This window comes from Aspergillus nidulans, chromosome I (assembly GCF_000011425.1).
Source record: "Aspergillus nidulans FGSC A4 chromosome I".
Taxonomy (NCBI): domain Eukaryota; kingdom Fungi; phylum Ascomycota; class Eurotiomycetes; order Eurotiales; family Aspergillaceae; genus Aspergillus; species Aspergillus nidulans.
This window is the reverse complement of record NC_066257.1, coordinates 2,351,289-2,365,787: the sequence shown is the minus strand read 5'-3', so window position 1 is coordinate 2,365,787 and position 14,499 is coordinate 2,351,289. Positions and strand designations below refer to the sequence as shown.

The window sequence follows — 14,499 nt, the reverse complement described above, 5'->3', positions numbered from 1 at the left end:
CTGAGCGGTTTTAATCCGTAGCCCAAATATTAAGCGTCTGTACCAAATGTGCATAGGACTTAGAAAATAGTGATTTAATTGTACCGCACGTAATGTCATAAAACACATAAAACATGAATATCAATATGAACCGTTCTTTTCTCTTTTATGATCCACCATACATGTATGATTAGTAGGTCCTTCAAAACGCCAAAACCCTGCCCGACTTCGGAGCGTCTAAGCGTCCCATGTCTCAAGACCCGAAACAATGCATTCCTCTTCGCCCTCAACCTTGACCTTGAGCTCACCAACCTGGTACACAGTCTCGCCTTCTTTCTCGAGAATATCCTTAACGGCACCCTCAGAGCCTTTTTCGACGACAATAACCATGCCAACACCGCAGTTGAAGGCGCGGGTCATCTCATGAGCGGAGACGTTGCCCTGCTTTTTGAGCCATGAGAATACAGGAGGAAGCACCCAGGTCCTAGCATCGATGTGTGCTGTAAGAGTTGGGGGTAGCATGCGGGGGACGTTGTCGACGAGACCGCCGCCGGTGATATGGGCAAGACCCTTAATGGATGACTGAGTGGCGGAGAGAGCTTTAAGGAGGGGTTTAACATAGATGCGGGTGGGCGTTAAGAGGGCGCGTCCTAGTGTGAGGGGCTCATTTGACTCGGAGGAGAGGGAAGAGGGCATGGCGAAGGGAGCGGGGTCATTGTAGCTCAGCCCGGAGCGCTCGACGATCTTGCGGACAAGAGAGTAGCCGTTTGAGTGGGGTCCCGAAGAAGCCAAGGCGAGGAGAACATCACCCGCCTTCATGGATGATGTGTCGGGTAGGATGGTGCGTGCGTTGGGGCCGGAGGTGTTGATTGCACCAACGGCGGCACCGACGGCGTCGTAGGTGTCGTCGATGAACAAGCCAGGCATTTCTGCGGTTTCGCCCCCGATGAGGGCGCACCCTGCTTGTATGCAGCCGTCCGCAACACCGGTGACAAAGGCCGCGGCCGTCTCAACATCGAGCTTGCCGCAGGAGTAGCAGTCGAGGAAGAAGAGCGGCTCGGCGCCCTGGACAACGAGGTCGTTAACGTTCATGGCCACGAGGTCGACACCGACAGTGTTGTGGATGCCCGCGGCATGAGCGATCTTGAGCTTGGTTCCGACGCCGTCGATAGCTCCGATGAGGGTTGGAGACTCCGGGTGATAAGCGGAGTTTGCTGCGGCGAGAGAGAAGAGACCACCAAAACCGCCAATGACGGCGTCGGTTCCAGGGCGCTTAGTCTTCGCGACACTGCTCTTGATCTTGTTGACTAGGTTGTTTCCGGCATCGATGGAAACTCCAGCCGCGGCATAGGTCAGGGACTGCTGGGCCTCGCGCTGACGGAAAGCACGGTGGGCAATATCCTTGCGGTAGAAGATGTCTTCGAAGTGTATTGTCTCAATACCGGCATAGCTCTTGCGTAGTGCTTCTTCGAGGCTAGATGCGGTAGCGGTGGCTGCGATCACCCGGCCACCGGCAGTCTGCAGCTCGTCTCCAACAAGCTTTGTCCCGGCGTGGAAAATAAGGGTACCCTCTGGGGTTTGGTCCAATGTGATCTTTTTGCCCTTGGCGTACGATCCGGGGTATCCACCAGCGACAGCGATGACGGTGGTCGAGAAGTTGGGCTTGATTTTGATCGAAACGCCGTCGAGCCAATGTTCTGTGCAGGCCACCATTATCTCAGCCAAGTCGGTGTCATCACTCAGCAGAGGAAGGAGAGTCTGGGTTTCTGGGTCTCCGCCGCGAACGTTGTATTCGAGAACCTTAGGGCCGTTCTTGGTCATCATGAGACCGGTGAAAAGAATACCAACGAACGGGAATCCTATTATAACCATTAGCATTACCAGTGACAAGAAAGTCTGACCTTTGAGCACGTACCTTCTCTTCTCATGCCGTCAATAGAGGGTTGCACAATTGTGCGATCAATCTCTTCGAGGACCTGCTTCGAAGAGATAGGAGTAGGAGCGTAGCACCCCATCCCTCCCGTATTCGGGCCCTGATCTCCGTCAAAGATACGCTTGTGATCCTGAGCAGCGGGGAGGGACTTGATGCTGTAACCATCGCTGAAAGTCAAGACACTAAGTTCGTCACCCTCAAGGTATTCTTCAATGACGACCTCATTTCCTGCATCACCAAATTGGCGGTCGAGCATCATTTCGCGAAGGGCCTGGTGAGCCTCTTCCTTTGATGTTGGGATGATGACCCCCTTGCCACCAGCCAATCCATCGGCTTTGATGACAACGTTATGCGACACACTATCGAGATATTTGCGAGCCTTTTCGTATTCTGTGAAATTCTCGTAGGCGGCGGTAGGGATGTTATGGCGTTTCATGAAGTCCTTCGAGAAGGCTTTGGAACCCTCCATGCGTGCAGCGGCCTTCGAGGGACCAAAGCACCGGATTCCCACTTCATATTCCGTTATTGATGGTTTTCTTGAAGTGAAAAGGAACAGGCGCACCAACCAGCTTGGAAATATCCCTGAATACCATCTACCAGAGGAGCCTCAGGACCAGGAACCACGAGATTGACTCCGTTCTTCTGGGCAAAGGCTACCAATCCCGGATAATCATCCCCCTTGACATTGGCATTCTCAATCTTGCTGTGGGTTCCCGCTGCAGTACCACCATTTCCCGGGGCGACATAAACTATGTCAACTCGAGGGGACTGGCTCAATTTCCAGGCTAGAGCATGTTCGCGTCCGCCGTTGCCGACGATGAGGACGCGCAGACGTTCCTGAGCCATTGTTGAATGCAATATTCTCGAGATAAATCTGTTAATCCAATGCAAGAATATTAGATAGGGTTTCAGTGACTCATTAAAAGCGGCGCAAATTGTGTCGCTCGATGGAGGGGTATGTGTGGAAGTGCCCCTCCGTTAATCACAGCATTAAATATTGTCCGGACGATGCCAAGTTTCAATCAATGATATAGAAAATCATGTTTCTTACCTCGAGAGAAGTCTAACAGGAGACGGACTGTCAGACAGCAAAGGTATTAATCGTGTAGATTCAGAAAATCAACCTCAACTTTGTCAAGCAACTTTTTCTGATTTGCGGCACGGCGGGGCCTTTTTCTCCGACGTCTCCCCGGACTCGGAGCTTAGATTACATGCTATGTATTGTTATGTACGATACTTCGATAAGAAGGACAAAGGCGGTGAGATGCTCGCGCGGCCAGAAATTTAATGATGGCCAAGTTGCGCTCCAGCATCCCAATTCCATTACATTGTAGCGCGGAGCCATTTTCTTTCAATTGACTCTTTGATAGCTTAACCCTGAACTCGGATCGGATGTTTCGATCCTCGCTGAGGTCTGCGTCAGACCCTATTCGTGAACATGTCTGTTTCTCGTGTATAGCAAGAGGCCTCGAAGGTCGCGCGCAGGCGCGCACCTTTTACGCTACTGCTCTCCTGCGTGGAGTGACCGATAGCTCCTCAACGATCACGTCGGCTCAGTCACTGGACCAGGCTTTTCAGACGCTAACCCAGGTTTGTGATCGATTTGCGCTCCGTTGCAGCGTCCGTACTATAGGAGCGTTTACATGCTAACGGTTCGGTGTGGTCAGACCTTGGAAACGCAGAAGAAGAGACGGCCTCAGAAAAACACCAATGCACAAAAGGCCAAGGGAACGGACAGTCAAGAGACCTCAAAGCGGACAACGAAACCTCGGCTGCCTCCCAAGGAGACTAAAAAACGTCGGGAAACTCGTCCTCAGCATAAGCACGCCGAACCACTGGGTATTAAAACCAAGTTGAAAGGCGTGGTCCAACAATTAGATATACAGAAGAAACTTGCAAAAAAGGCTAAGAAAATTGGAGCCCCGCAGGAGTTTCCAAAGCCGCCGACAATACTTAGCAAAGCGATCAGTACACAAGAGCGTGGCAAACTGGACTCCTCGACATCTGCTATTGAAGGTACGTATACACGATACCCTTTTCTTGGTTCAGAATGCTCGAAGCTAACGGATCTAAAGTGGTAGATGTGAAAACCCAACCGGTGCCGGAGCTTTCATTCGGCCTACAGAGAGTCCTTTTCAAGTAAGTGAATGCTCGCATCTTACTGCTGAATTCAGACGATTAACCAACCTTTTATCTCTATAGCCCTGGAGTTTATCAACTGCGCGATCCCCGGTCCCGTGTCTATAATTTCGATCCGTACCTGGGGACCATCATGCCTGTAACCGAGTTCGACTTCGCCGCTTTGAAGGAATACATCACATCCTCGAGAGATGACACTTTACGAAACATAGCGAAAGAGAACAAGAGGAAATATATGGGCTCGTCCTCCAGTATGACAAGCGTTCTGTCGCATTTTCACTATTTGTTATCAGCATGGCGCCCTATCAATACGAATTCGCTCTCTCAAGGCTTCGAAGACAAGATGAAAACATTCACACGTATAATGCGTGCACCTGCGGCTATGTTTTTGCGGTATCAGGATGGTATCTATGCGATAGATGCCGATAAAGGGTTCGACACTGCCAACATTTTAATGAATTTGGGCAAGTCAATGGAGAAGCTTCTCACCCTGCCTAAAGAGGAATATGAACGCTATCGGAGGTCTCATAAGAACAAAATCACCGCCGAAGAGGAGGCCCAAACGCCGGAATCTTACCACTACTCTACTTTGGGAGACTTCATGATGAGATCGCAGCTCGATGCTTATGATCCGCGTCTCCCGGGCACAGGAATGTTTGATTTAAAGACACGTGCTGTCGTATCCATTCGGATGGATGCACGCAATTTTGAGGAAGGTCTAGGCTATGAGATAAAATCGCGCTTCGGGAGGTTCGAGTCTTACGAGCGCGAATATTATGATATGATCCGCTCAGCCTTCCTCAAGTATTCACTCCAAGTGCGTATTGGCCGCATGGACGGCATCTTTGTGGCATTTCACAATATTGAACGGATCTTCGGGTTCCAGTACGTCAGTTTGGCAGAAATGGATGAAACTCTGCACGGTACATCGAATACAGCGCTCGGTGACGCAGAATTCCGCCTGAGTCTACAGCTCTGGAACAAGATACTGGACAAAGCCACAAAGAAATATCCAGGAAGGTCTCTCCGGTTTCACTTTGAGGCCAGAGAAACAGTTCACCCCTTCATGTACATATTCTTCGAGCCCGTTACCGACGAAGAAATCCACGCCATTCAAACCAGGAATAAAGCCGAAATCGATGCCTACCAACAACGGATCCTGAACCTACCTATCCAAGAAGACCAGGATCCATCTACGGCTTCGTCGAACGTGCAGGACACCGCAGCCGCCACCAATGATACACCGCCAGAATCGCAATCTGAAGAAGTCTCAGTCAACGCAGAGAACTTCTCGGAGACCAAAAAGCGTGAGGTCTCGGCCATTTTCCTCACTGTTCTTAACTATCATAACGGCAAGCAAGTCAACCGTGTTGATGACTTGAAACCCGGGGACAGATGGACGGTCGAATACGAAATGAGCACTATAGAAGGCCCAAAGGTCCAGAGCCTTTACGAAGCGTGCGTTACCCGCCGTAAGAGGACTCTCATGGGAACAGAGGATGTTTCGGACGAGCCAGAGTCACAATACATAAAGACATTAAGGGAGTTTGCCAGAAAGGGCCGGGAATACCGCAAGCAGCAAGATGAGATTGATAAGGAAAAGGGCGTGGTTGTTTTAGATGGTTTAAAGCTTTAATTCCTCTGCGCATGAGGTCTGCTCTTTTTACCATGCTGTACTATAGACAAATTCTAGGCGTACATATGTTGTACCCTGTATTATAATCCATATTAGACGTGCTATGGTCTGACATGCCTGGCTAACATTCTAATATTATTATGTTTCGTTCTCCGGCGCAATTGTCCCTGTGCTTGAGCTAGTCCTCTTCTCTACCTTGTACAGTTATGTTAGCCAATGATACTAAAATTGATCAAATCTGCCTATGATCCGATTCATGTTGACAATCGACACTATATATACAAGTCTGCTGCCTAATATATGTACACCCAGCCTGCAGATACCAAAATGCTAGTAAGTAGTAGGTAACAACTAATATGTCAAACAAGATCCCAACCAGACAGTCAAATACACGAATAACCCCGCCCCGTCAAAAAAAATAAAATGCCATTAATATGCAAACGGAACCTTTGATGTGTGCGTGTGGTTATCCCAACGCTGTTATCTATATCATTATCGATTAATCGTGCTGAGACATATGAAGGACCAACGTTATGAACTGCTGGACAGCTTCAAGATGATCTGTGTATGGTCATAGAAGGCCAGCCAGATCGCGCATTCAGGAACGAACGCAACATGTATAACATACAGACAAATATCTTTGTCTGGGTTTTCAGATGATTCATTGTTAGTCTCAAGGGTAGATTGAAGACAGAAGGATGAGGTCGGAAGCGTCAAGGCAAGGGAGCGCAGAACAACGCTGTGCACAGAATAAACGAGATCAGTGAGGGTATCGAGCGCAAGGGGCAGAATTCCAAGCATCTGCTTATGTTAATAGCGGACGAAGGAATCCAAGCGAGTGGTGGCGTAAACAAAGCTTTAATTGGTATAACGAGGAGTAGTTCCGAGTGGTGAGTAGCAGCAATGATATTTGGGTCAATCAATTGGCTCGTTGGTCAATTGCAAGAACCACATTCAGAGCGAGGTGTCTCAGGACTTGTGAATGAGTTAACGGAGCTCTCCAAGGTCAAAACGCGGTGGTGACCAATCTAAAGTTGGTGGTCTGTCTCCAACGCATACTGTGCCTTTCATGGCCTCCATTTTCTTTCGCTCTCTCGAAGATAGCAAGCCTCTCAGCGTAGAGGAGGCTGCCCCATAAGTGCTCCTTGCGCTTGCGCCTGTTCCAGTGCTTGTGGAGACAGTGCTTGAACTCCGGGTACTGCGGACACTGCTGGTTTTGCTCACAGCGGATGGCATCGTAGGAACCGGAAGTGCAGAACGAGAATTCGAAGCTCCGTAGTCTGGAAAGGGCTGTGAAGCGATCTCTGGATTTGATGATAGGTACGGCGATTTCTGGAGTTCATCGTCCAGGCCATTTTCTACATCAAGGCTTTGGAATATTTCCAGGTGCGGACTTGAGTCTGCGACACTGATTTGCGGGGCAGACTGTGGCGGCATTTGAGATCTTTGTTCCTGTGTGTCATTTGTAGATAGCGCCACATCGAGCTTGAGCTGTTCTAGCATAGTCCCAAGACTTGCAGCGGTTGCAGGTCGTCCATCGCTCTCGGCGTCGTCGCCGACGAAGTCGGTGCCGTCCTTGCTGAGACCATTAGCCAGATTGAAATTCCTAAATAGATATCGACGCAGACGAGAGACTTCTGCGTCCCATTTTGCACTCAAAGACTGCATGATAGCCTCGACCTGATCATCCATGGGTGGTTTGGAGCTCTCAACAGCCGAAAGCGAGCTTGCAGTAGCACGGATATGACCATAGGAACGTGAGTGCTTGGCCAGTTTACTGTTGACTGACATATGCTTGGCGTTGATCGCAGCATGTAATGACCGGCGTAGAGAACTTGTCGAAGGCTGAGAGTGCGTCAAGTCCCGTTTGACATTGGCGATTTCCCGGCGAACCTTGTCAAGTGACCGGGCTCTATCGCAATCCATACAAGACAAGCTTAACAAAGATCGATTATTCTGAAGACCATTCACAAGTACTGTGAACGATTGCAGATTGATATCATTGTTTTCACAATAGACCTCAAGTAGACTGGTATTGCTTTCCAGGACAGAAGCCAGAGTATTAGCGCCTTGTAGCCCAAGTTTTTGGTGTTCGATCCTCAAGACTTTCAGGGAGCTGTTTTTCTTCAGACCAGTTAGAGCTAGATTGAGGCCAATTCCGAACCGCGCTACATCCAGATGCGCATTATCCCCGCTGATATCCAGGTCCTCCAAAGTATCATTCTCTTCGAACATCAATTGGAGCGACTTGGATGTCTCCGGTCCAGCGTCGTAAGGAAGAGATGCTTTCGAGATATCAAGGTATTTTAGAGTGCGGTTCTTGCGCAACGCTTCAACCAGGTCTTGAAACTGTTGCTCCTTCTTGAAATCGATCATCCTCATCGATAAATGAGTTGGCGTTTTATCTTGAGCAATTGCATCACAAAGGTACGAGCAGCCAAGATCCAGCCGGTTGTCATTCACATGGAGGTGGAGGTCGCGGCTGTGCTGCAAAGCCGCCAGTGAGTGCAAGAAAATAGCTACATCCTGCCCGGAGAGGCCGCACTGATCGAGTCGGATAACCCGCAGACATTCGGACCGATCGCTTGCGAGGTAGGTGGCAATAGCATCAACTGTCTCCCTATTGGCTGGTGTTTGGTTCATAGAGAGCTCTTCGAGCCGCCAGTTGAACAGGACTTGAGCCGGAATGAGAGGCTCGGGACCCGATGTTCTCGCGATGCGTGACAAATCAAGCTTCTTGACCTGACCAAAATAGCCCAGGTATTGTTGTAGCATATCTGGCTTTATACGTCCTTGTATACCAGAGATATTGATAGCTTCAAGTGTCGATACTTGGGCAACCGTTGTCGAAAGAAGCAAGTCAATATCATGAACAGACAGACCGCAGTTTCCCACTTCGAGAGCTCGAAAATGACTACTCCGCTGGGACGCGGCATCAACAAGGTAGTCAAGATCAGAGTCCCCGAGTTTGATACCGTTCAAGACTATCCAGTCAACATTTGTGAGCTCTCGCCGACAAATAGGGAAGATAGCTTCCGGAATGCCACAACCTGGGTCGTGGCTGTCATTGTCGGACTTGGGTGTTCGGCTAAGAGTATATGAGAAGTCCAGCCGGCGAAGCCATTTGCTTTTCAAACTCAGTGCTCGGATTTCTTGCGAAAGTACTGAGAGGTTCTCCTGTCCAGGAATGTGGATTTGGGCATTTGCACGTGTTAGTAACGCGTCTTTATCGATTCCGTTGAGGTCTCGCACGTCTTGGATCGCATCCAAGCTGACTCCGCTGAAAGATATTGACCGAAATGACTCGTTATACCTCAATGTTCGCATGAGGGCGATCAGTTCCAAGGCTGTATATTTGCTCCGCTGTGGTGAAGCTGGGCGTAGTAGTCTGAAGCAAGGAGCATCATCGCACTGAGTATCAATAGTATATCGAATGTTGGAGGTGTCGATACCATAGCTGGCACAGTGGGCAACCAATGTACGGTCGAAACAGCCATAGTCTTCGTCCAGACACACTGGGGGAAAATTGTTTTCGTTATTCAGATCGCGAGGCACAATGAAATCGTACGGTTGCTTAAGCCACAGCGGACGGAGAAATTCGGTCTGTTGCCTGATCCAGTAGGCAATCTCCAACGAGTGAACTGACGCTACGAAAATCGAGCAAGACTTCTGAAGAGGAACTCGAAAAGTCAAATGCAGGCTATCATCGCCCCACTCCATGGATAAACTGGTCAGGTTCATGAGGCCAAACGACGTTGCGGCATCGAGGTCAGTTAAAGACGCAGTAGATCCACGGCTGGATACCTTTTGCAGTGAAACTAGATGTAGCTTGTGCATCCCAAGGGCAAGATAGCATCCAGTTGGTGACAGTTTGGTGAGCTCGTCCGCCGACGCCCGCGTCGGGGACTTGCTAGAAGCCATCTGAATGACCCGAAACATTCGAAAGATCTCTGGATCGTAGTCGCGCTCGTGCTCTAATATCCTGATCACACAGTCTAACGCCCTTGGGTCATATGGCATTGGGGTGTTACTGCGACTCATTTCAGCCGCGGATCGAATTCCAACCATCCAAAGGTTCAGCTCCTGGATATCCGGTGTTTGCATCTGGATAAAGGTGGTCTTCTGTGTCCGCTCGTCCATATAAGCTACCTCAATCGAAGATGAGGGTTTCCCGTCGTCGAGCATGTAGACGGCAACAATACTGTTCAGGGGAATGCCAACTGAAGCATCACCAACGGCAGAAAGCTGCGGATCCTGCAGGGAGCTGATCGAGGCGATTGACTGTCGGTTGCTGCCTGATCGGGCCATTGACGGGGGGATTGACGGGAACGTTTCCAGCGCTTTGTTCAGGCTCTTGAACCGGACGATATGCGTATCTGTTAAAACAAGATACTGACTCTTCTTCCTCCATACCCCGCCTGTTATCTGGATTTCGCCATGATGAAGGATAATCGACCCAACCCCATGCCCTTCCTCGCTGTCAAGAGAACGCCGGTTCGGATCGTCATCGTCGAGCGAATGGAGCGACCGAAGAGAGCCGAACACTGAGTTACGTCTCTTTTGAAGCGACTTTCGGCGCGCCCGCGGGCCATCGAGGGCCGGCGAAGTGGCCACCCGGACTGGGGCTACTGTTCCCGGATCGCGGTATCCAGTAGACGCTCTCACTGGGCTGGGGTTCCGGCCCCCAAAGAACCCGGAATTGCGCCGCTGCTTTTTCCTCAGCACATTCGTCTCGTGAATAGTTGAACGGTCTAGCGGAATCGGACCGGGATTCGAGGTCGTCGACAGCGGGCCAAACGAACCCAAGCTCTTTCTTCGCTCTCTTTTCCCCAAACTCTGCGCCATTACGGGGGAAGAGCACTGGGTCGAAGAAGAGGAGAGACAAAGGGTAGTCGAAGGGCTAGGTGCGGGAGTCGAATTGCGTGAGGAGCAGTCGTCACATCGAGGCTGTGTGGTGTCGCACTCACTAATGGCCGGAAAGAACAGCAAGGAGGTCAGTTGTCACTGTATAATAAGCAGCACGCAATGAATGGACGTTATGCAAGACAGGCTAAGGGGATAGAAATAGGAAAGGTGGAGAAAGGAAGAGACAAAGCAAATCGGGGAGCGAGAAGGAGAACCTTGGAAGAGGGGGAGGTGGAACATACAGCAGCCTTCACGGAGCCATGGATGACCGATCAGACAAGCCGTCAAGACTTAAGGCCGCTATAATGGTGGAAAACAGGCGTTAATAATATAGTAGAGAAAAGAGAAAGCTCTGGAAGAGTTCAATTGGACGAAGAAGAGGCGAGAAGGCTGCCAGGAGTCCCCAGTTCCAGCAGTGCAAGAATCTGGAACAACCGCCCAATTAGAGACAGTACTCGAAGCTGCCCTCGAAGCTGCCCCAGCAGAGGGAGAAACAGCAAGGTAGACCTTATAAAATAAGAAAAAGGAAAGTCTTCAGCGTGAGGTTGCAACGGGCTAATAGTGTAGTTGTGCCTGGGAAAACACCGGATGGGGCAACAAGGAGCAACTGAAGAGTGGTAACGGAGATGAAAACAGCAAGAGGGTTAGAAGTTGGGGGCAGCACAAAGGTTTGTTCCGTAGTACTCGAGTACATACACTAAAAAGCGATTGTGATTTGTGTCCTCCTGCTTGTTCCGTGGTTTCGATAAATGAGTGAATCAGTTCCTGGGTCCTGACGAGCTGACCCAAGATCCCCCGATCGCTGATGATGTCAATTGCCAACCGTCAACCAGAGGGCTAGCACGCCGAAATTATGACCTGCAAGCAAAGCTGGCAAGGCAATATCCCGTCAGCAAGAACTTCTGGAGTCAAAAAGGTCAAACTCCAGGCCGGAACAGGCGATGTGGTCACGATCAATGCGAAATGCAATAATGAGTATTCCCGAATGCGGATACGAGCATCCACCGCGTCTGATATCGACCCACGCGCAACTCCAGCCGACCTGGAGTTGATTTTAATAACACTCTGTAATGCCATTGCTGATCGCCCTCTTGAAAGCGGTGATTGGCATTGATATTCGGCATTGCTACAAATGAAGCAATACCTACGTCAGGATTCTCTTGCTCCTGGCCCGTTTCATTGACTTCAATATCTCAAGTTCTTAACTCCACGTCTACATTCTCAGCATACATGCACAAGCTGGATTGATTCGACGCCGTCGTTCCAGAATGTCGACTTCCAGTCCTTTAGTCTTCAGCTAGTTGCTGCATAGGCTGCGCAGAGATCCACTTTCAAGCTACCTAGATCGCCTCATTTTCAGGAGCGCGACTGCAAGTCTGCGACTGAGACAAACTGAGCCAATACTCGTCCGGGTGACGCGCGTTCTCAGGGAACCCGATGGCTTGTACCCAGGTATGGCTGTCGTTATGCATTTTCTGTTTTCTGACAACATGACAACAGTGCTTGTTTTCTTTCTGACACCCAACCACCTTAATACTGATAGGTGGACGGTCAATGAATCGGATTACCGTCGGCTCTAGCCTGCCGTCCAGCTTCCGGATCCCGTAAATTAAGGATCGACGAACTACTGTCCGGACCCTGAGCTCTCTGCGGCTAACAGTTCGGAACTCCAGCCCTCCTAAAGCTGGCGGTATGTAACCAACTGCAGTTCTGAGGATCCTGGCCCCTGATCTGGGCATCGACGCCACGATTTGATTCGGAGATGACGGCCTTAAAAGGCCGAGGTCGGGCCAATCTCTCATTCTTTGTTCTGGAGCCTAGACTCTCCGCTCTCGCGGTTACCGAGAAACCGGGACCGTCTGGAAGCAGCTAGCTACAGCTATGCGCAGTAAATATAAGCGTACTTCTATACGAAGTATTAAAAAGGATATTGTACAGTCGCAGACGCGAGAGATCCACTATGCTGCCAAGGAGTCTCATGTTCTCGATCCAGCAAACATGAAACAAGCCTAGCAAAGCTCTGCACACCTGAAGATTATGACCGTAGTTTCAGTATGGCTTTTGCTTTAAAACAACAAGCCAAGTTTATTCCTGAAACCGAGCCTCTCGTTGCGCCTGCAAGCGCTCCGCGCGCTTCACTTTTCGGATGTTGTTTATATAGGCATTGACCCTGTGTTCAGCCCAAATACATCCACCTAGAGTCATGGCTGCGATCTGAAGAAAGACCTTGAATTGCAGTGTCAACCCCCTGTAGATCTTAGATGTGGGGGAGAGCCACTCTGAGAAACCCTCCAGTGGGCGGTAGAACAGCCTCGACCGAATGTAATCCTTGGAAAAGGGTGATGGGCCTGGCGGCCGCTGGCCGTGTTCCTGCATATGCTGCGGAGGGCCTGATGTGTTGGGCGAGAATTTGAAAGGATGAGGGAGAATCATGATCATATGTGCGAGAATAGAAACCGAACCGAACTAGACTTGGCCGTCAGTACGACTCGTCCCTCGAACATCTAGATAAAAGCAAAGGGCAAGGCTGCGTGAGGTTATCGAAAAAAATTCCCTGGAGGCATACCCGAAAAGCACCCGCTAAGAACCCACGAACGGCCTCAGACGTGATCTCTTCTGGCGGCTCAACATCCGCTCTTTGCGAGGAAGGGGGAGGCATTGTGATAGCCTAAGATCACGAAGTCCCAAGCTATCATTCTTTTCCCTAAAGATTGCGGCGTATGAATTGGACGCCGCTCCAAATCCCGAGCAATCGCGATGACGCAGCCGGGATCAACATTGCTCCAAATTCCGGTAATACCAATACGCGGGACAATTCTTTTGAAAAATCCAGAGTAATCAACAGCATCACTTTTATTATTCAGCAACTTCAAGAACGTACTCAATTGGGCTCACTATACAAACTACAACAGCCCAAAGATTGATCACTCCGAATACAAAAAACAACAAAGTTAGGCAACTTGGTCGCGACCTACTACCCACCACAATGCCCCTTCCTGCCCGCACAGCATCGCTCTCGCGAAACACCAACGAGACCAAAATCCAGGTCTCTCTCTCTCTAGATGGCGGCGTTCTCCCTCCCTACGAACCCTCCTCTCACTTTCCCGTACCTACCGACCCTCTTGAAGCCGAAGCTGCCAAGAAGGGCATCGTCCCAAATAAAGATGCCGCACACGCAACGCAGTTCACGCCGACGCAACAAATCACTATCAGCACGGGAATTGGGTTCCTAGACCATATGCTGCACGCACTTGCGAAGCACTCGGGGTGGAGCTTGGCCATCAGGGCCAAGGGAGACTTATACAGTGCGTGTTTTTATTCCCGGATTTGCGATTGGAGAAGTGAGTACTAACGGTTGTGCGCAGTCGACGATCACCACACAACTGAAGACACTTTTCTTGCTCTTGGTACCGCATTTACTACCGCCCTAGGAGCCCGGCAATCCCTCGCGCGATTCGGCCGTGGCGATGCCCCTCTGGACGAGGCTCTCTCGTGGGCAGTCATTGATCTCTCTAGCCGGCCATGGGCAGTCATCAACATTGGCTTCAAACGCGAAAAGATCGGCGACCTCAGCACGGAGATGATTACGCACGGTCTGCAGAGCTTTGCGCAGGCGGCTGGTGTTACCCTTCACATTGGCTGCACCTACGGCGACAATGACCATCACCGGGCGGAGAGCGCGTTCAAGGCACTGGCTGTTGCTATTAGGGCGGCTTGTGCGCGGAGGGTTGAGGGCGAAGTCGGTGCCGGTGATGTGGTCAGCACCAAAGGTGTGCTCTAATTGAATAATATATACAACATACGATGCTACTCCATGCCATGCGATGACACGCCACTCAAGACGCAGCCATGAACACCAATATTTTGTACACGTTGAATACAACAAAAGTAAACACCACGAGGGAAA

At 50.2% G+C, this 14,499-nt stretch overlaps 7 protein-coding genes across 7 annotated transcripts, besides 1 other annotated feature; 4 read left to right on the top strand and 3 right to left on the bottom strand.

Annotated features, from left to right (window-relative positions):
- Positions 1 to 14,499: part of a sequence feature (contig 1.109 1..233950(1)) that runs on past both edges of the window.
- ANIA_10831 (uncharacterized protein) lies at positions 129 to 506 on the top strand. Its single transcript, XM_050613019.1, has one exon. The coding sequence runs from the start codon at positions 148 to 150 to the stop codon at positions 436 to 438; it is 291 nt and encodes a 96-aa protein (XP_050467120.1). The 5' UTR covers positions 129 to 147; the 3' UTR covers positions 439 to 506.
- ade1 (bifunctional aminoimidazole ribotide synthase/glycinamide ribotide synthase) lies at positions 129 to 3,006 on the bottom strand. The gene is made up of 4 exons (XM_050613015.1): positions 2,964 to 3,006; positions 2,479 to 2,786; positions 1,895 to 2,422; positions 129 to 1,838 (listed from the first exon to the last, which is right to left on the bottom strand). The coding sequence occupies exons 2-4, from the start codon at positions 2,756 to 2,758 to the stop codon at positions 217 to 219; spliced, it is 2,430 nt and encodes an 809-aa protein (XP_050467119.1). The 5' UTR covers positions 2,759 to 2,786; positions 2,964 to 3,006; the 3' UTR covers positions 129 to 216.
- Positions 3,261 to 5,687, top strand: ANIA_06540 (Pet127 family protein; the record flags this gene model as incomplete). Its single annotated transcript, XM_659052.2, has 4 exons — positions 3,261 to 3,502; positions 3,580 to 3,928; positions 3,988 to 4,051; positions 4,115 to 5,687. The coding sequence occupies exons 1-4, from the start codon at positions 3,305 to 3,307 to the stop codon at positions 5,685 to 5,687; spliced, it is 2,184 nt and encodes a 727-aa protein (XP_664144.2). The 5' UTR covers positions 3,261 to 3,304.
- On the top strand, positions 6,015 to 6,347 carry ANIA_06539 (uncharacterized protein; the record flags this gene model as incomplete). The annotated part of the gene is made up of 2 exons (XM_659051.1): positions 6,015 to 6,020; positions 6,237 to 6,347. The coding sequence occupies 2 exons, from the start codon at positions 6,015 to 6,017 to the stop codon at positions 6,345 to 6,347; spliced, it is 117 nt and encodes a 38-aa protein (XP_664143.1).
- ANIA_06538 (uncharacterized protein) lies at positions 6,355 to 10,532 on the bottom strand (the record flags this gene model as incomplete). Its single annotated transcript, XM_659050.2, has 1 exon — positions 6,355 to 10,532. One exon carries the CDS (start codon positions 10,530 to 10,532, stop codon positions 6,675 to 6,677), a length of 3,858 nt encoding a protein of 1,285 aa, XP_664142.1. The 3' UTR covers positions 6,355 to 6,674.
- ANIA_06537 (uncharacterized protein) lies at positions 12,470 to 13,277 on the bottom strand. The gene is made up of 2 exons (XM_659049.2): positions 13,159 to 13,277; positions 12,470 to 13,058 (listed from the first exon to the last, which is right to left on the bottom strand). The coding sequence occupies exons 1-2, from the start codon at positions 13,249 to 13,251 to the stop codon at positions 12,678 to 12,680; spliced, it is 474 nt and encodes a 157-aa protein (XP_664141.1). The 5' UTR covers positions 13,252 to 13,277; the 3' UTR covers positions 12,470 to 12,677.
- his3 (imidazoleglycerol-phosphate dehydratase HIS3) lies at positions 13,579 to 14,430 on the top strand (the record flags this gene model as incomplete). The annotated part of the gene is made up of 2 exons (XM_659048.2): positions 13,579 to 13,897; positions 13,958 to 14,430. The coding sequence occupies 2 exons, from the start codon at positions 13,579 to 13,581 to the stop codon at positions 14,371 to 14,373; spliced, it is 735 nt and encodes a 244-aa protein (XP_664140.1). The 3' UTR covers positions 14,374 to 14,430.